Below are 20,124 nucleotides of genomic sequence, written 5' to 3' on the forward strand. Positions count from 1 at the left end.
AATTTATTCTTAGAACTTTGATTACAGCTCAAGTGCCAGTGTGCCCCTCTTGCACCTGTGCACTTTTTACCACATAACAGAATAAAGGCTCTCTGATAACTGGGCCTGAGCTATAAACAATGCTGTTTTTCTCACTGCAGTGCATTCAAATACTTTTTAATTCATTTCTACCTCACTGGAATGAATGGAAATTCAAGTTGGCTTTACTATACACAGATTCTCTATAATTTTTGTTACTTTTTATGTAGCCACAGGAATGTCTGCAGTGGTCATACAAACAAATTGTATAATTGGCCTTTTTCAGGAGAACTTGGTAAAAAAAATAAATCTTAGATCTTTACACATGTAATTGCTACTTAATCCTAGGAAGAATCTTATTTTCTTAGCTAAATTACTGGATCACAGCCCGAATTAAATAAATACTATTGTGAATATTGTTTTCATTCTATAATGTGATGATTAGGTACACAAAAATATTGACTGGCAGGAGATTTTTTTTCTTTTAATATATTAGTAAAGTGCAAAAAAAACTTTAGTATAAAAATATTAGTCATTAACAAAGGCAGAGTTAGGTTAAGACAGATCAATCAAAAGAGAGTCTTGCTCCAGATGTTGATCAGTTATCCAAAGACAGTGCATGTTTTATTCTTTATGATTTCACAAATTTATCTTTTAAAATAAAAACTCATCATAATTTAAAAATATATGTCCAATAAACTGCAAATATAATTTTGTTTGGTGGCCAGGCAGGGCTGTGGAGGCTGCTGTCTCTCTGGGGAGATTAGAGGAGGGTGATATTGCATACTGATGTTTAGAATTTGCAAATGCATAGGATTTCTTTCCAGTATGGTTCAACAGACAAAAGTATAAACCCCCAAAGAGGTCAACTGTATAAAACCAGTGCTTTTTAAAATTACCTTAGATTAAAGGTACCTCCATATAGCTGCATTTTTATTTCAGAAAGTGTTAACATTAATAAGGAGTGAGAGAACTTTTGCATTCACATCAGTTTAGCAGCAAGAAAATATTGACAAAAATAGAAAATTATGGGGAGAATCATTCCTTTCTTCTGATGTCAGGGCTTCAGTCCCCCCTCTCTGAGGTGCGTGGTGTCCCTACTGAACCACATGAGTGCCTCTGTCTTCTAATCTCACTTCCAATGCAGTTGGAGGATTTGGACTTGTGTGGGAGCATCATTGCCCTGGGAGCCTTTGTTTTGTCAGAGGTGCAGTGGTGCTGGAGAATTCCAGAGGAAAGGTTTTCCTGTCACAGTGGATCTGTCTCCAGTGGTGTCAGAGCTGTCTCTGCTGGCAGAACACCCTCCCCACACGCGGGAAGGCTCAGTGGATGAATGGCTGAGTGAAATTCCTGACCTGTGGGACTGACTGGGAAGGGTTTTTCTGTCTCTTCCCACACTCTCTGGAGCACCTGGAGTCACTCGCTGCCTCTCATTGTGTTCCTTTGTCTCCTCGATCAAGAGGACGGATTAATTATATTGGTACATTTTCTAAAGCACTAAAATCCTACATTAAATACTGCTAACAAAGACATCTTCTTGTCATTTATTAGTCAGAACCTATCCTGTTTCTAGTGGGCTGCTTCTCTTCATGAGTTTCCTCTGAGTCCACTGGATGTTACTTTCCAGTTCCTACTCCCTGACATATCCAAAGCTGAGTGTAAATACTTGGAGGAAAGATTTCATTTTTGTGTGCATGTTCCAAAAGACAAAACAGATGCTGCTTTCTAAAATGAAAGCTCACCATCAGTCTCAGGATGGGTGGCTTTAAAATAAGAGTCTCCTAAATGCTGTCTGATCACTATTTGCTCGGCATTTTGGAAATGGCAGGAGGAGATAGAACTGTAAAAGTCATAAAGACAAATGTTGCCTTTGATTGGACATTGGCATTGATTAGTTTTACAGTTTATTTAAAATGATAGAAGAACATTTACTTATCTTCTCAGAGATATTCTTATAGATTTTTTTGCTATTTGTTGGGTGCATCACAGACAAATGTTGCACTGTGTCTCAGTAAAACAAGGTGGGGTTTGGTTTTTTTAAATTTTTTTGTTTGTTTTTTTAAGCAACCAAGAATTTTAAAAACCTTTAACGAAGAATTAAGTAATCACAAATGAGTATTCTCTGTTCTTTTAAACATTTAAAAAGACTTCAGAATGTGCTGTGTGATCCTGTGGTTGTGTCAGGACAGAAGTCATGAAACTGCACAACTCCGCACAGCTTGGATCCCTTGAAGGATCTTTATTAACAGATGGTTTTTCAATTGTCCTTGGAGAAGGTGGAAGATGATGATAAAATAATCATCTTCTGCTGAGATCCTTTTCCTCTGATTCCTTAGTGAGCACCCCTCCCAAAGCTTCGGGCTCTGGCTCTGCTCAGTGTCCTGCTCTCCACAATGAAGGCGTGTGTGACTGGGGTTGGTGGGGCTTTGGGCAAGTGCTGAAACCTCGAAGTACAGAGTTAACATCTATCACTTCACAGTGCAACTGGATCAACAGAGAAATCGTGGTGTTTATCTTCTGGAGGCTTAGCAGCAGTGCTTGTGCAGCAGTGCGTGACTGTGTGAAAGCACTGAGGACTGCTTTAATTGGAATTTTGGAGCTAAATTCCCTCCTCAAAACAAACAAGACAAAACCAAACCTGCGTTTCCTCTCCAGCCTCCCAGAGCACGAACTGGGAGTCAGCTGTATTGTATTTAGTAAAAACACCTTGTTCAGGGTGCACAGCATCTGCAGGACCTGCTCTTGCTTTGCAGAACTCACATGCTTGTCACCCTCTTTACTTTTTGTGCACTAGTAGGAGGAAGGAATTTTTTTTCTTGTAGAAAATCAGCAGTGATGCCAATTTTCCACAGAGTAATGCTTTACAACACTGCTGTTGTTAAGCCCTTGCCTTGTAGCCCATCAGCAACAGCACTTTTCCATTTTTCCTTCAGACAGAGAGCTCCAAGTGCTGCTTTACAGTAAATACCATTTTTACACTGACCCTGCTGAGAGGGAGAAGCCATTCCTGCACTGAGGGCACAGGTGCTGATGAGTGTCAGACTTGCCACAGCTTGTTCTAATTACTCTTGGAGGGACGTGATTTGGGCAATGCATTTCCCACCTGGAGGATGATAAATATCTTGAATTTAAGTGCCATATTTATGAGACTCAAAGTTTCTGAATTGTCCTTAAACATTAACTCGGTTATTTTTTAATCTGTCTGTAGAACAGAAAAAACTCTAATACTGGACAGTTTTGGAAATACTAGGACACTATCTCCTAAGTAAGAATAATATTTAGTTGTTGAAAATGCTAAATATTAGTTTTAACTTTAAAAAAATTAAAAGCTGCCATGTAATTTTGGCTGAGCAGGGAAAATCCTTTTGTTCCTTGCTGTAAATGAAATGCATAATATTCTGTGCTGGAATTTTTACAGATATAATTAAACTCATTTTTTCCCCTACTGATTTTCTTGGTCTTTCTACCTCCTTTTCTCTTGCAGGCTCTTCCTCTAGATAGCATTGGTCCCCCTGCCCTGTCTTTTCTCTGAGTGTAGGAGTTATCTTCCTCAACTTTTGTTCTATGACAAAGCTGACTTGTGTAATTCCTCACTTTATTGACTTGCTTATCTTTTATTACATGTTACTTAGAGATACCTATTATCTTTGGATTATACTCTCTAATTTTCCCCATCTGTTATTCTTTAACTCCTTAATTGTTTTACTTAATTCAGTAAAACATTGCAGGATAGAGTTTATGTGTAACATGTTGTACAAATTAAAACTAATTCTAATGAGACAAATTGCAGTGACCGGATTATATTAAGTATGTGACCTTTAGTGGAGCAGTTCAGTCTACTTTTAGTCCAGTTGTAAAGAAAAGTTAGATTGAAGAGTAGTCATTAAACTTTAAAAGTGCACCAAAACCTCAGGAACCTTTTATTTTATTTAATTTTAATCAGTGCATTGGACTGAAATGTTTTAAACCCAGGAATCCTAATTTGTAAAAGAGGGATTAATTAATTCTCATTTCTCTCAGCTGCACATTCTATAGCCAGTGCAAAGCTGTTGGCCACAGTGCTAATTTCTTGGCATTGGTGGCAGCTGGCCCTTTCTTAAAATCAGGAGTAGTGTCTTTTATTAGTTCTATTTTGCAAGCAGGTGAACAATATTAACTTTCCAGTATTATTCTGGCAAGAAGAAGGCATAGGAAAAAATCTTCTTTTGCACTCAAGTCCCATATCCAGTCAAAGGAACCAGTGTTTGTTGTATGGTTTTGTACCAGCTGCTACAGGGAGCTGTGTGTGAGCTCCCATGACTTACTCCAAGATGCAACTGAATTGTGGATAAGCTGAAATGCTCCTGAAAAAAGGAATCAGGTTGGTTAGGCTGGACTTTTCCTTCATTTTAAGTAAATCATTGGTTCCATGTGTTAATGGTTAACTCTGTGAGTTTGCAGTTTTACTCTGGAATTGACATACAGTAAAATACTGGGAAAGACACAGGTCTGGCTGTGAAGAATTTGCTGTGGGTGACTTGTTCTTTAAGTCTTTGTATTAAACTCTTTAGACATTAAAGGCAAGCTGAGTTCTTTATTGGATAACGCTGCATGGTGATCTCCCAGCCCATTTGAGTAAGAGAAATAATTAAAGATTAGTGTTCAACCACATTAAATACTTCTTAATCAAGCTGTTTTTCAGGCAGTTTTAAGAAAAATAGTCTTTTTAAATTTGCAAATCTGTGTGTTAAAAAAGGTTGGGAAAATAACTGGTAAATCCTCCAAGGGTGGTTTATTTTTTTGTTTGAAAAGGAAGAAAACCTGAGCATAATGTCATCATTACTGATTTTTTTGTTTTCATATAATATATGTTGTTTTCAGTACTTTTGTAATTTTGCAAGTTGTATTTAAGTAGTTGTTTTAATGTTTTAGATCTGTAGTTCAAATGAAGATTCATTCTGTGGATGTTCGTAGGGTCTGTGTTCCAATTAAGTGATTTATGTTCTCTTACTGGCAAAATAATAGTAATAAAAAAGCCTTAATGTATTCTGTTGCTCTGTTAGATAGCTGAATTTCCACTTAGGATGCAATAGGCAGCATTAGAGCAGAAAGCTAAAACCAGCACTACGGCAAAGACTGCAAAGGCACTCGGGAAACGTCAGCACTTTTGGGTGGGTTTTTTGTCCCTTTCCAATCCTTTTATCACTGAGGCACTTGTAATTCACATTGGAAGAGCAGGAAAACAATATTAGACTTGCAGAGGGAGTTCATCTGTGTCCAAAGCATTTTAGCTAAATTAAAATAAAAACTAAGAAAAGTAGTGGCTTGTGCCAACTCTTGCTGGAGTCTGGGCTGGGCTAACATGCGCTGAGGGCCACAGCTGCTGGGTTTGTCAGCTCCTGCCTCTCTCCCCTGTGCAAAGTGCCAGTCCAAGCCCTTTAACATCTCTGTGGCTCCGTTCCCCCAGCTCAGAAAGGAGGATGCTGTTTCCTCCGGGGGTTGTTTGCTGTGGAAGCTGTTGGATGAGTGTTTGCTGTTGTCCCTGAGTTCCTCTGGGATCTGCTGCCTGTCCAGGCTGTCCCCACCACTGCAGTGCACCAAGCTGGGGCTGGGTGTGCTCTGTGCCCTGCTGCAAAGCTGTGTGCCAGGTGAAACTGCACAGACCCTGCCTGCATTTATCAAAACAGGAAGGACAATTCAGTCTAGAAACGTTTGCTTAGCTTAACACATCTGTTTGCCCAGGATGCAGATGAGCATGCTCTGGTTGTGTTGGGCGCTTTCTCCCAGCACAAGAGGGACTCTTGCAAGGAGGGTGCTGCTGATGGACTGGCACAGTCTGGTTTGTCCTCAGGTCAAGTGATTTCAGCTCTCTACACAGCCTCTTAGGGTGAGGGTTTTGGGAAGTCTATTATTCCCTAAGTCTGAAATTTTTCAGATTTCCTCTTTAGGATATATCATGCTCCCCCCAGGCACTGGACTTGCCTTCCATTACAAAAATAGGGGGCTTGAAACTTCTGTATAAGAAACAGGAAATCTATTAGTAATCATCACTTTTTTTTTTTTTTCCCAGATTTGCTGTTTATTTTTCTTGAATACTCCCATATTTTCCCATCTGCTTTTTAGGTTTTTGTTTAGGCCTCACAATAATTTGTCTGGTTTTCTACAGTAACTATTAATAACTAATATTTATTTTGCATACCATTGCTGTAAGCTTCCCATTATGTCTGCAATGAGAAACAGGGAATAAAAAGCTGGAACTTGAAGATAAACTCAGCAAACAAGTTTCTTGTTACAGGCTTCTGCTACCTCAGATCAAATTTTGTGAAGCGCAAAGGCTGAGCCTGGTTGAGGTTTGCTTGCTTATGAAAGATGGTTAACAAAACTCTGGCAATGTCAGGAAGCACAGAGAAACACTCCTCTTGACCATCTCAAAACAGGGTGATTATAATTGTGAGAAGGCAGTTACAGAAACAGAAAATTTGGTGACTTTTCTTCCATGCTGTGACACTCATGCCATGCAGGCTGTCAGCTCTTCAGCCCACTGGAGAGATTTATGGAATCAGGCTTCACAGTCCAGGAGATTGGAAGAGGCAGATTTGTTAGCTAGAAAAGAGAGCCTTATAGAGAATAAAAATAATACACTTTACAAAAAGGTTTTCATAGAAAACAGGTGAACTTCCTGCAGTTCCTGGTTTTGTCTGGCTGCAGGTTGAAAGTTGAGCATAAAGACAAAGTTTATGAGATTAAATATATAAAGTAGCCCTTGTAGAACACAACAGTGTTATGAAATATCTCTTGCAAACCTGATTTACTTTTACACATGATTTGAAATGCACAATAAAATACCAGACAAATGCAACTTGAATGGTGGATTAAGTGTGGCTTTATTTGACCACACAATTCCACTTTTTCAAGCCCTTTTTGTTCTGCTTTGCGTGTGTCTTCCTTTCAGATTTTACTAATTTTTTGCCTTGCTAAGCCATTTTGTCACACTTTTACCACAGCTCTGCTGTGCCTCACTGTCACACCAAAGTGGCAGCTTAAAGCTTCCTCCTTTTGGGTCTGAAATACTCTGGACTTTGTCTCTTCTCTGTCCGAGTTCCCTGGTCATTTGTCTGGGCTGAAGGTCTGTCTTTAAAGAACTAATATTTTGTTGCTGGCAAAATAAAGGGAAGGTGAAGGAGGGGTCAGAGTGTGGATCAGTGTTAAACAAATTGTGAAGGTCGCAAAGAATTTTAATGTGACTTGAAAAAGAGACTTGTATCCAGCAGCACATTTTTGTTTGCGATTGTCTGAATGGACAATTGTGGCTACTTTGAGAATTTGGTGTAGACTGCATGACTGGTATAAATTGAATTAGTCTCGTGACAAGGACATAGTCCCCTTTTTTTCTATCTGCCTGATGGAAAGCAGAAGAAAGCCCTGTGTGATACGTCTTGACCCGCGATGTCAATGTGGGCTTTTGTGACAGGCTCTGATTTCTGGCCTCTCATTTGATAAAACCAATTTGGTGGAGGCTAGAAAGGAGCTTGCTGAACACTAAATGTACTTACAGAAAAGGGTGTCTGGGGGTGAGTACAGAGGGCTGCCAGCCCCTCCTAATCATCATTACAGAGCTAGAATTTCTTTCTGAAAATGGGGCAGAGCCTTGGGGACACTCTCACCCCAAACAATGCACTGTGCAGCTCTCTGCAGGATCACCTTTTTTTGTCCTTTTGTCATCACTGAGCCTTCCCTTTCCTCCATTTGCTTCTTTCTTACATTTTTCTTTCCCACTCCTCTGCCTTCCTTTCTTCTTCTTCTTCCATTCCTGTCTTGCCCCACCCTTTGTCCTTTAAACCATACTGAAACCTCTCCCCCTTCTCTGTGCTGATGGGGCACCTGCAGGAAAATCAGGGTAAATGCTGTTTTTCCTCAGCATAGAAACATCCCAGCTTTCTGGTTTCATGTCCATTTCCCACCCATTCCTGATGCTCTCCTTCCTACCTCCACTGCACTGCTGGAGGGCTGTGAATCTGGAACTATTTATAGTTCATCAAGGGGCAAGCACCCAAATGCAGGCTGGGTAACAGGAAAATGTTACCTGCACTCACAATGCAGATCAAACCATTTTTTAACATGCTTTAAGTACTAGAAAGACTTTTTGAATCGCTGTTAGTTATTTAGGTTTTTTCGTTGTTGGTTTTTAAACAAGGTTAAAATTTCAGTTTTCCCATTGATACATAATGCAGTGGGATTTTAATGCAGTAGATTAAGATCTTTTCAGTGTAAATTTAAAAGGCTCACAAGAGAATGATTGTCATGTTTTTCCTGAATATTAACTTCAAATAAGAAATTCTAATCTGAGCAGGGGTAGCCATGTATTTTTGCTGTCTGTAAAGAAATAGAAGCATGCTGAGAAAATTACATTCACACTGCAGGGTTACGATTCCAAGGCATGAAATTTGGCTGCAGGTACTCTGACAGTGAATCATGGCATTGTGCCAGCATCAGGATCACATTTGAGTGATGTTTGCTCAAAGTTCTGTCATTTGTATCAGGAATTCTGGTGGTTTTGGTTGGAGAGTCATTTCAGCTCATTCCACAGACCTCTAGAGGAGAGAAACAAAATTGAAAACACCGTGTGGTGTAACAGATCCAGCAACATCTACGTTTTACAAGCACGTGGAGGTTCCATTAGCTGATGCAGATTTGAGAAATGTGCTCTCTTTGTTAACACAATGTGTTTTTTTTTTCTCTTCTCTTATTCAGAGACCTGAGTGAAAACCAGATAAAAGGAATCCCTAGAAAGGCCTTTCGAGGAATCATTGATGTGAAGAACTTGTAAGTGACAACTTCATTAATATTTGTGCTGAAAACCTTTCTCCTCACGTTACATCTGGCTGTTACTCTCAGTTTGAGCACCTTGTGTTCAGCTCTGTGCAGCACCAAAGGGACCCTGCAGTTGTTTTTTTTTTCATGGGACTCCCAGGCTGCTTTGGTCCTCACCTGAGGACACACCTGGGGAGGTTTTGAGCTGAGCAAAAAGAACATACTCAAAGACTTCACCCCTTCCTGCAGGACTGTCCTACAGCAAGATGTGCATAGGAAAATTACTGGTAGAGTTTGGGGATGGAATTAAAATGTTTTGCTTAGTTTAAGTTTTGTCCCATCATTTCTGTCAGAAATAAATATGACAAACTGTGGTGCTCAGGCACAGTGGTTGAGCACAAATATCAGAAAATGAAAAAAAAAATAATGGGAGCAGTTCACTGCACAGGCTTTGACAGCTTGTATTTAAAATTAAAATAATTTATAAAAGCCTTTTAAGAGAGAAAACAAGGCTGTGGTTTTTGTGCTAATGAAGCCAGTCTGTCCTAGCCTTTTGCTGTAAGGTAGCCTGAAATATGTGGAAAGACTTTGAGCTGTGTATTTCCAGAGCTATTGGAGGCTCTCCCATGTTATGTAACAGAAATCCATTTTCATGCACACCCACGCTGTAACCCACCTTTGGCTTTGCTAGAGTCAGCACGAGGTGAATTGTACAAAGAAACAACAGCCCCTGACTCGGCAGGCTCGGCATTTCCTGGGACAACCTGCAGCATTTCAGAGCCATTAGCCAGTAGCACTGTGTTACCACACCAGTGGCTGAGAACCAATCCCCACTGTGTTAAATACTGGAAGCACTGCATAAACGGTGTGGATTTTTTAAAATTGACTGGAAGAAACAGCTAAAGGAGATCTGAAAAGAAGCCCTCTTCTACAAACAGTCTTGCAACACAGCCGTGTTCTGTTTTCAGATCTTGCCCCAATGAAATGCTCTCAGGCACGTGATGTGGTTCCTGGGGCATCCTGAGAAGGGCCAGGAGTTGGACCTGATGATCCTGATGGGTCCCTTTCCTTTTATCATGCTATCATGAGTTTTACTTGCATCGTGTGATCTATAGGAACAATAGATGGTATTTTGTTTCAGAAAATCGAACTTTCCCAGCTGTAATTCACTGTTGGTTGTCTGATTTCATTTCAAATAACAGAGTTTGCATTCAGGGTTTAGGTCACTCTGACAAGCTGTCACAACCAGAACAGGTGTTTTAATTTATGCACCCACTCTCAGTGCAGAAGGATCCAGGGTTTCTCCTTTCCATGAGCTGATACCAAGGGATATGGTATCACGGCTGGAGTGCTTACAGGAACTGTATCGATGTTGGGATTTCAAGCTTTAACAAAAACTTGTATCTGTCAAGTTAGGCAGTATCGATCGTTTTGCTGTAAAAGCCAGCAAAACAATCAGAAGTACTTCCCTTTAGCTACAGTTTCTGACTTCTGTTAGCACTGAAGTTATCAGAGTCATAAAATAATTCTGGTCTGGAGGGGTCATCCAGTCCAGCCTTCAGCTCAGGAGGAGCACAAAGCTTGGTACTCTTAACAGATTGCTGTTGTGAGCCACCAGTACTGATTATGTAGATAAATAGCAGGAGAAGCAGACTTTTCACTCGCATCTAGACATTCTTTCTTGATAAGAAATGTACAAATCCTGTGCTCAGGGTGGTCCATGGGGCTGTTGCTTCCAGACACAGATGAGTGGATTGTGAGGAAAACATGGCACAATCTTGAGCCAACTCGCTGCTGGAAATACATTAAAATTTCTCCAGCAGTAACTGTAAGGGAGTGATGCAAGCTGAACCAAGTTAATAGCTCAAGCTCTTTAGGCAGTGAGCTCAAACCTGCTGATTCCCATTTGCAGCCTGTGTTTGGCAGCCAGGTCTCTCCCTTCTGGGTCCCAGCAGTGACCATGGCAGCGAGCAGGGGTGTTCACTGCCTGAGCAGGAGAAGGAGCCTGTGCCTCGAGGTGCCATTGGGCTGTGCCAACATCTGCCTGGTGACTGTGACACGAAGGTGCTGATGGCACAGCAGCAGGCTTGGCTGTTTCTATGGTTATCACTTTGCAGATCTATTGTACTGTCTCAGTGTTCTTCCACTTTATAAAGCGTGTTTGTGAGGGGTCTTGGAGGCTTTTGGGCACAAGAAATAAAGCTACAAATTGTCACATACTCTCCAGCCCTTTCCAATTTATATTTAGAATTTGTATAGGGAAAGGCTGACATGGAATGGTCTTTATTTTCATGGCTTGACCCTTAACATGGCCTCAGATTCTTCCAGGTTCTTCCAAAAATGTCCCAATGTCATAGCAAAAAATAAACTCTGGAGATATCATAATAGGGAAACAGCAAGTGCTAGACCAGATGAAAGTCTCCAGATTAATGCTGTCTTTAACAGCAGCTTGGAAAGCTTCCCTCAGGACAAAATGCAGAGTTGATGTGATAGCCTGAGCCAGGGCATGAATTCCTTGTGGACACCAGCTCTGAAACATGCAGCCTGAGGGCTCAGTATAAATTACAGTGGGTGCCATTTGGAAACCCTGTGAGAATTACCCTGTCCCAGCAGGGCCATGGCAGTGATGGATACAGAGCCACAGGTTGTGTCCAGCTGGAGCAGACTGGTGTAAAAAAATCTTCTTGCAAAGGTGCTGCTGCATATGTGAAAGCAAGGAGAGACTTTGGTGATGTCCCCCGAGCACCAGGGCTGCAGAGCTGGCTTGATACAGGAAAAAAATTTTTTAAAAATTGTTAAAATGATGGGGGGCCAGAGGGAAATGTTATAAGAAGCATTGAGCCAAGATATTTTCCACTGTCTTTCTTCTTAAATTGTAAAAGCTTTCTATCTTTTATCATTCTCTTAACAGAACAGTGAGCCCAGGAAAATGGGCTTGGATTAGGGCTGTACTAAAGAAGAGTTTTACATGTCAGGGAGGCCAGTGTTTTGCACAAGACAAAGCCAAAGCAGAGACTGGAGTTTTTCAAACTCCTAAGTGGGAGAAATTTCATTGTGTTAATTATTTTCATATGAGGTGTCTTCTGCTGTTTGAGTTCAAAAATCAAAGAATCTGCACACAAATAAATTAGTGAGTCTATTTCTAATTGAAATGTAGAAATAATTATACAGCTTTTAGAAAGTTTCATGAGCACATCATGTCCATTACCAGTAGTGAATTTATTTGGGAATTTGGCAAAAACTGACACTTTGAACGTATGTGGACTAGATGCATGAACTCTGCTCAGTGGCCCTAAGAGTTGAACAGGAGAGGGCAAGAGAGGGCCAGCCTGCAGAGCACACCTGTATTCAATTTCTGTTACTTATTACTCAGAGAACAGGAAATGTTTCTTGCAGGAATCCAGCCCCAAGTAAGCACATTTATTTCAAGAATTAAAGTATATGGGTTTGGGGCTCATTGAGCTTTGGGCTAACTCAGCGCTGTCAGCCATGGCCTTCCATCATAAAAACATATAGAGCTGCTTCTTGGATTTCTGCACGTTTCCCCATCTCCTATCACATCTTGGCATGCAGGGGAGTGTTTCTCTCCTGAGATATTCCTGCACTTGCTCAGCCCACCTCACTGAGAGCAGCCAGGATCCCAGTACAGGGATATACAGAGCTTGAAGTTAGGAAGAAATTCCTCCCTGTGAGGGTGGGAGGCCTGGCACAGGCTGCCCAGAGCAGCTGTGGCTGTCCCTGGATCCCTGGAGGTGTTCCAGGCCAGGATGGACAGGGCTTGGAGCAGCCTGGGACAGTGGAAGGTGTCCCTGCCCATGGAAGGGGGTGCAACAGTGTTGCAGTTCTTTAAGGAATGGTATCACCCTGCAGCAGACCCCCACAGACAGGAATGTTAGAATGACCCTTAAACCCTAGAGGGAACCTACTGGCCAGAGGCAGATGGCCCCAACCCCCCAGAACCTAGATAAAAACCCACTCCGCCATTGTGCATCACAACAGGACAATCTTTATGATCCTGTCCAACCCAAACCATTCCATGAGTCTATAAACATGTCCCAGCCAAGGAACGGGAAGCAGGAATCCATGAGCAGTGTGGATGCAGGGCAGAATGCCAGAGCAGCAGGGCAGAGGGGGAGCCACCCTGACCAAGCAGCCCCGCAGTGTGAACACCACTCAGAGCTAGAGCCACACAGAACAACACAGACACTGCTTTTCCTCTCAGGGGTTGCTGCAATTTCTTGTTCTTGATTCGCTGGGAGTCAGTTCCATCCATATTCAGCTCCTGCCTTTTATCTCTCATAGGCTATAAGATTCTGTAGCACTGGGATTCAGAAAAAAAAAAGCCAACACGTTCATGTGTCATGATAATACAGGTTCATTGCATTTCTGTCTGAATCGTTCTCAGCCTCACCTGAGATAATAGCTCTTATCACTGGACCTGCAAGAGGCTTTCCCTGAATCCTGGGGCCACTTAGCAAATAGTGGGTAATATCGTCCTTAAGAGCCCTAAAGGTTCTTGTGGAGGAAGAAATGAAACATTTAGATTTATGTTTTTAAAAACACAGAAATACATCAGCACATATGTAACATTTAACACTTCTGCAAGTGAGTACACATTTATTTTCCTAGTGGTTCAATTACCTCTGCGGTAATCAGAAAATCAGAGCTCTGTGAGTACTGTAAAATATTGTTGTACCTATTAGTTTCAGTTCCTTATTTGTTAAATGGCTTTTCCTGGAAGATGCTGTTACTTTTTCTGCATACATCTACTATTAGCATCAATCCATGGGACTTTTACAAAAATTAAATGTCTCAATTGCACATTCAGGTTTTGGAAAAAGCTGAACTTGCTCTTTAGGTTGAGAGGTATTTTGCTTTCACCTACACAAAAATATTAAAGTGTTCCTACATAATTTTTTTTAACCATCACAGCCAGCTCTGCAGAGTATATTTGTAGCTTCTGCCATTCAGCCATAGGAAAAATTAAACATACCTGTCAAGTTTAACTAATGAATAAACTAATGAATACAGGAAATAATGGTTGATTTGTGTGTAGGCATTTCACTAGAAGAAAGCAAGTGATTGTGAGTTATTTGCCATTCATAAATATGCAGTAGATCTTAATGAAATGTTACACTACAAAACATAACTCCTTTAGTCTGGGTTCTCCAGGGAAGCTATTATCCAGAGCCCTCTGAAATTCCTGGCCATAGTTTCTTGACATTTGTGTACAGTACTCAGTGTTACTCTTGCTGTTTGCAGTAAAATAAAACTAAAGGAGGAAGATAAACAGTTGGCCAGATTTTCCATTTGTTTGGTGTAAAATCATGAATAAGCCTTCTGAAGCCAGTGGTTGGCCTCAAATAAAAGCAAAGAAATGCCTAGAGGAGAATCGATTATCAAGTGTTGGGTTATGTATTTGCTTTTGTATCTCCCAATAGACTGAACAATATGTGCATTAAAAACTCAGTGTGCCTTAAAAACTCAGTATATTTTGAATAGGAATACATTAAAGTTAAAGGAAAGGATACATTTCTATTATGGAAGAGATTTCAGGTTGTTTTGACAAAGAGCTGGTTAAACAGGTCAGCAGCATGGAAAGAGCTATTTTGAATACTCATTGGAGACAAGCCTTTTGCACTCTTTAGGGGACAAAAAGATCACATTACTTCAACTGTATAAATTTGTAAATAATGTTCCTCCTCCTTGTCCATAAATTCACACTGCACTCAATGTATTCCAACAGTGTATTCCTTTCTATCTCCTGTAATTGGTCTTCATTGTGATAGTGACCATAATGAATTCAAGAGAGATGTCTGTGGCCATCACATTTGCTTTCCTAGAAATGTCATTGTCATGCAGCATTATTATAAGAATAAAATAACAAGTTACCAACTTACCACTTTCTATGGAGAAACACCACCTGCAGCGTCAGTTAATGTTTGAGCTTTTGCCATCTGTTCTACCCCTTATAAGAAATGCAAGAAGCAAATATTTCACAATTAACTCATTAAAAGGATATGATTGATTGGAATGCACACACATGTTCCTGCACCACGGTTAAGGTGAGATGTGCAGAACCAACCAAGCACTCAGAGTCATAGCAGAGGACATTTTGTGAGACAAGTGCTTCCCTCTTGACATCCTCAGCCACACACACAGGGCCAGCACATCAAGTGACACAGAGGGGTGACACTGGTTGCTTCATTGTTCTCTTGAGAGTCGTGGCCCAGCCCTGCAGGGGCTCCCCTGTGGTTCTGCTCAGGGAGCTGCTGCTTTCCTGCCTGAGGTCACCAGGTGTACAGTAACCCTTGGTCTGTTTTTCTATTCTATTCTGTTCTGTTTGGAATCACTAACCTCTAAAATCTACCTGCCCTGATCTTTCTAAATGGCTTCCCTTGTCTGTCTTATAGTTTAAAAAAAAAAAAAAAAAAGAGAAAAAAGCAGGAGAGCTGAAATGCTGTGCAGGCTGGCTTTGGGCAGGCAGGAGGGTGTAGGAAGGAATTGTGGTTTTGTTTGTCCCAGCTGGAGGTGCTTTCTTGCTTGCTCTGTTTTCATCAGGAATGTCACAGCTGCTGCAGCCACAACCAAGGGAAAGCCATGTCAGGAACATGGAGATGAAAACTTGAAATTTAATTCAGAAACTGCATTGCTTTAATGAGAGTTTTTTCTCTGCCTCCAGTGAATCAGCAGAGGCTTTTGCCTCTCTGTGCTGCATTGGAGAGATGATGTGTTCATCATCAGCATCTTCCTGATGGTCTGTGGGAGCACAAGACCCTGGGCACAGGGTCTGTGCCCTACCTGTGTCCTGTCCTTGTGTCCATTCCCTTGCAGAAGAGTTTCATGCAGGATGGCTGAGGGCGAGCAATAAAAAGCTAATTCTGCATTTTTCTAGAATATGCTGCACAGAGGCAGTGTCTTCTGAGTAACCATGCTGAATAATGGTGCTCTCTGGCAGTTTATTGGAATTCCCATAAAATACTGTGGGGTTTAAGTGTTTTTACAGCCCTGAAACTTCTGTGTGTCTCTTGACATCATAAGGAATAGTCATTATTCAGAATTACCTTATTGAGAAGAAAGTTTCATAGGACTTTTGCAACGTGCACTGATGCTGAGAAATACCAGTTCAGCAGTGATCTTGCTAGTGAGTGAGCCAGTTTCAGTCTTGGTATTGTATTTTTGTAAATGCTTGGCATTAGTGCTATCTCAGCCCTTCAGGGGGTGTTTTAGAAGGGCATGAAGGGACAGGACAATGGGGAATGGCTTTAAACTGACAGAGAGCAGGCTTAGGTTGGATATTAGGAAGAGATTCTTGCCTGCAAGGGTGGTGAGGCCCTGGCACAGGGTGCCCAGAGAAGCTGTGGCTGTCCCTGGATCCCTGGAAGTGTCCAAGGCCAGGTTGGACAGGGCTTGGAGCAGCCTGGGACAGTGGAAGGTGTCCCTGCCAGGGCAGGGGGTGGAATGAGACGAGCTGTAGTCCCTTCCCACCCAAACTGTGCTAAGATTCTGTGATCCTGTGGTTCACGTGGTCCTCTGGAGGGTTTGGTCCCAGCCTGCAGGATATTCCTGTGTTTTAGGACAGGAGCTGTTAATGAGAAAGCTGCTGCTTGCATTATTCCCCAAGAGCCTGGGATGGCCCCATGTGCCTCAGGGAGCAGTGGAACAGGCATGTGCAGGCTAACACCCTGCAAAGTCTGCAGCACACGTGATGAACACTGCTAACCCCAAAACCATTCCATGAAGTGTTTAAACCTGTGCCATATTTGGTAGTGTGATCAGTCCCTACTTGTATTTTTTAAACACATTTGGGTTTATGTAATCCCCTTTCTCGTGTCCCTTGCTAATAAATGGAACACCAGGCGGACAAACCAGCACAGCACAGTCTGTTGAATGTGCTAAACTATGACTTGGACTTCATGTGAGATTGATTGCACAGATTGAAAATGCGGCGCTGATCTTTTTTTTTTTTTTTTTAATGAAAACATCTGCAATAAGGAGGGTGGGTGTCTGCTCTGTTCTCTTGTCCACTTGCATTTCAGGAAGTGTTTGTTTTCATGGATGTCTGTAGTTGTGGGCTCAACTGGCCACAAGGGATCTGTCACTGACAACTTATTAAAAGCTGAACCATCACTCCTGAGGAACAGATTTCTTCACTATAAAGGTTGCTTTCCCCTGAGTGAAATGTCAGATAAATAAAAAGCTGAAATATCTCTTAAGTGTGTTCTACTTATAAAATAGAAGTACATAAGCCAATAGTATTTAGCAGTGGAGGATATATGTTTGGTGGCATTTGATACTTTTTAAATTTTCATTTTACTGAGCTAATCAGAACTGACTACTTCCATAATAAGGTTATTCGTAATTTTGATTTACCCAATTTCTGTATCCTGGATATCCACTGCAGTATATATTGGTTTTTGTATTAATTTTTGGACAAGCCACAGATTTTTTAATATTTCTTGTAGAAGTAAGACAAATATCAATACCAACTGTTTTCTCCTTTTCTGGAAATGTATTTCAAGCATTATTGAAAGCCTGCACTTTAATTGTTTATACAGAAAGTCCTAATGCTGATGACAAGAAAGATAAAATATCCCACACAGGCCTAAGTAATCTTTTCCATCTACTTCAAATTCTGTTCTGATCTGCCCTATGCTTTGTGTCTTGCATAATTTATTGCCTTCCCCAGCCTGCGAGGGGCTCCTTGTGCAGCCATCAGCAATGAGCTCTGTTAGTGGTCATCGGTGGGGTTTGAGCACATGGATGTGCTGTGTCCCATCAGGAACATGACACAGCTGGCACAGGGATGGGAATCCTTTGCACAGGAGACCGAAAAAGCCCAGTCCTTGTGAGTCAGAACCTCAGGCTTGATGGTCACTTTTACAATTTCTCTTTGATTAGGTAAAATCTGGGAGTCTGGAGATTTAAATTGTATATAACTCACTTACCTAAATGGGACATTGGTGGAATTTTTTAAACAGGATCACAAGCTCCAGGTCCAGAGTTTGATAAAAGAAAACCACATCCCTAATCCTGAATGGGACCCATTATCTGGGGTTTGAAATCTGCTACAAAAAGTCAGGGTGACTGTTGCTATTTCCAGAGATTACTTATCTGCTTACTTATTTCGCTGAGCTCTGCTCACTGCTTTCTGGGCTCGTTATTCTCTTATCCTAATGAAGCACAGATACATTTTGATGCAGCACCCATGCTGCAGCACTGCCTTTGTATGAAGAGTAATGAATAGCAGATTTGGCTCTTTTCTGTTTTAATAGACTCACAAGAGTCTCTCTGACAGAAACAAACTCCAGAAAATACCTTGATTTAAAAACAGGCTATGTGGTATCCTTACTGTCCTTTTGATATAAAACTTGATTAAAATGGGATGTGACATCAGTTGAAAAAGTATGAAAATCAAATTTTCTTTATTACGTACGTGTTTAGGCTAACCTATGCCTACAGTTTATCTTTGTGTAATTTATGCTGTCCTTGTGCCATGCCTTAATTTTGAATACATTTGTTGAAGATTTCCTGTAGCATTCATCTATGATTGTCAAAAGGAAGTTTTACTCTAAAAAAGAGATAGTACTGGTTTTAATTATGAATCTAAATAGCTTCATAACCAGAGTGAACTCTGAATTTACATCATTTTTATGATAGCCACACCATTCCAGGTTTATTGATTTTGTCATTTGCTTCATTACATTTAATGCAAACCTTTTGTATGAAATTATTCTGGTGCTGTGCTGGCCACGGAGGGGTCAGCATGTGCAGTCTCTAGCCAAAACAGCACAGCAATATCTTTTTAGTGCAGACTCCATGGAGAAAGGGAGGTTGTAAATACTGTCCACCAGCAGAACAAAGTTTGCCTTTTCCACTTGACCTTCCCAGCTGGACGAAGTTAAAACCACAGCTTGAGTTGTCTTTTTTTCACTCTTCTTTTCTTTCCCCCTGTGTTTGGCTTCAGCTCTTTGGTCAGTGTGACAGATGTCTGTTACTGGAGAGGAAAAGGAGTTTGGGGCTGGGTTTGGGCAGAGCCTGCTGGATCCCTGGCAGTGCTGGATCCCTGGCAGTGCTGGGAATCCCAGGCTGTGCTGGGAATGCCTGGCAGCACCAATTCTGTGCCCATGGAGATCTCCCAAAGGAGATGGTCTGCAGAAGTGCTGATCTTCTGCTCACAAGCTGTTCTGAAGAGCCACTTGCTTTTTGGCTTTCAAGGCAGAGACATGGGGTTTCTGGGGTCTCCAGTTGTTTTTCCATTTCACTGAGATTAATTCTGATACTTGGTTTTATGAATAGGGAACAATGTGCCTGATTTGCTGTACTTTTTAAGGTGTCCCTGCCCATGGCAAGGGAGATGGAATTAGGTGATCTTTAAGGTCCTTTCCAACCCAAGCCATTGAGTGATTGTATGAATAAAACTTCTTGAGTTCTTAATTAATACTACATCACTTTTCCCGGATAACACAATTATTATTTTGACTCTAACTTCATTTTAAAGGTGATGCAAACACTATGCTAAGCAGGTAAGTAAATGGATCCTTGTTTTCCCAGAAGGCAATGACTTAGGCTCAAAAATTAATTTCAGTAATTGATTGGGGGACCAGATTTCCTGCACCACTCTTCCTTGACCACAAAATGAGATGGATGTCCCCCTGCTTTTGACCCCAACTCCTACCTCAGCTGAAGCTTTTTTCTTGACCCAAGCCCTCAACTCAGCTGCAGCTTTCTGTGTGAGAGCAGAGCTGCCTATTTAAAACATGCCTGTGCAGCTTCTTGCCACATTTAGAGCCCAGAAGGGAATTATTACATTTCTCATTCAGTGATTCAGTCTGTTCCATGACTTTGCTATCCTGCAGTTGGGTGGCTCCATAAGATAAAGTGTAGAAAAACAAAGCTACCTGCAATTCAATTCAGTACAAAATTGATATGCCTTGAAAGAAAAATATTAAACTGTAATGGTAACTGTAGTGTAGAGTTTTTTCATCACAAATTGTTTTTATAAGAACATATGCTCACTGTGTTTGTACAGCAAGGGATGTTATACAGTCATTTTAAACAGCTCAGTTGCTGCATCACTTGAAAATATCCTCAAAGGAAGCTCAGGTCATGTAAATCCTACATGGATATTAAGAAGATCCTATGGAGAATCTTAATTTTATTAAAAAAAAAAACCACCAGTGTTTTGCATGGATCTGCAGTGTTTTCTTCCTCTATAAAATAAGGATCTAAATCTGAGCAAAGCACAGAGGGAATTCTCAGGCACTCAAATATCTGTTATGAGATTAATGGAAATAAAGTTGATTATCTAGGTGC

General features: G+C 41.1%; 1 protein-coding gene across 4 annotated transcripts in view; it reads left to right on the forward strand.

Annotated features, from left to right (window-relative positions):
* Positions 1 to 20,124, forward strand: part of SLIT3 (slit guidance ligand 3) — a 483,584-nt gene that overhangs the window by 240,831 nt on the left and 222,629 nt on the right. For all 4 annotated transcript variants that reach the window (XM_068205597.1, XM_068205596.1, XM_068205599.1 and 1 more), the window contains one exon: positions 8,749 to 8,820. In XM_068205597.1, coding sequence (XP_068061698.1) covers positions 8,749 to 8,820 — 72 coding nt within the window. The remainder of the gene's footprint in view (positions 1 to 8,748; positions 8,821 to 20,124) is intronic.

Source organism: Anomalospiza imberbis, chromosome 15, assembly GCF_031753505.1.
Source record: "Anomalospiza imberbis isolate Cuckoo-Finch-1a 21T00152 chromosome 15, ASM3175350v1, whole genome shotgun sequence".
In the NCBI taxonomy this organism is placed as follows: domain Eukaryota; kingdom Metazoa; phylum Chordata; class Aves; order Passeriformes; family Viduidae; genus Anomalospiza; species Anomalospiza imberbis.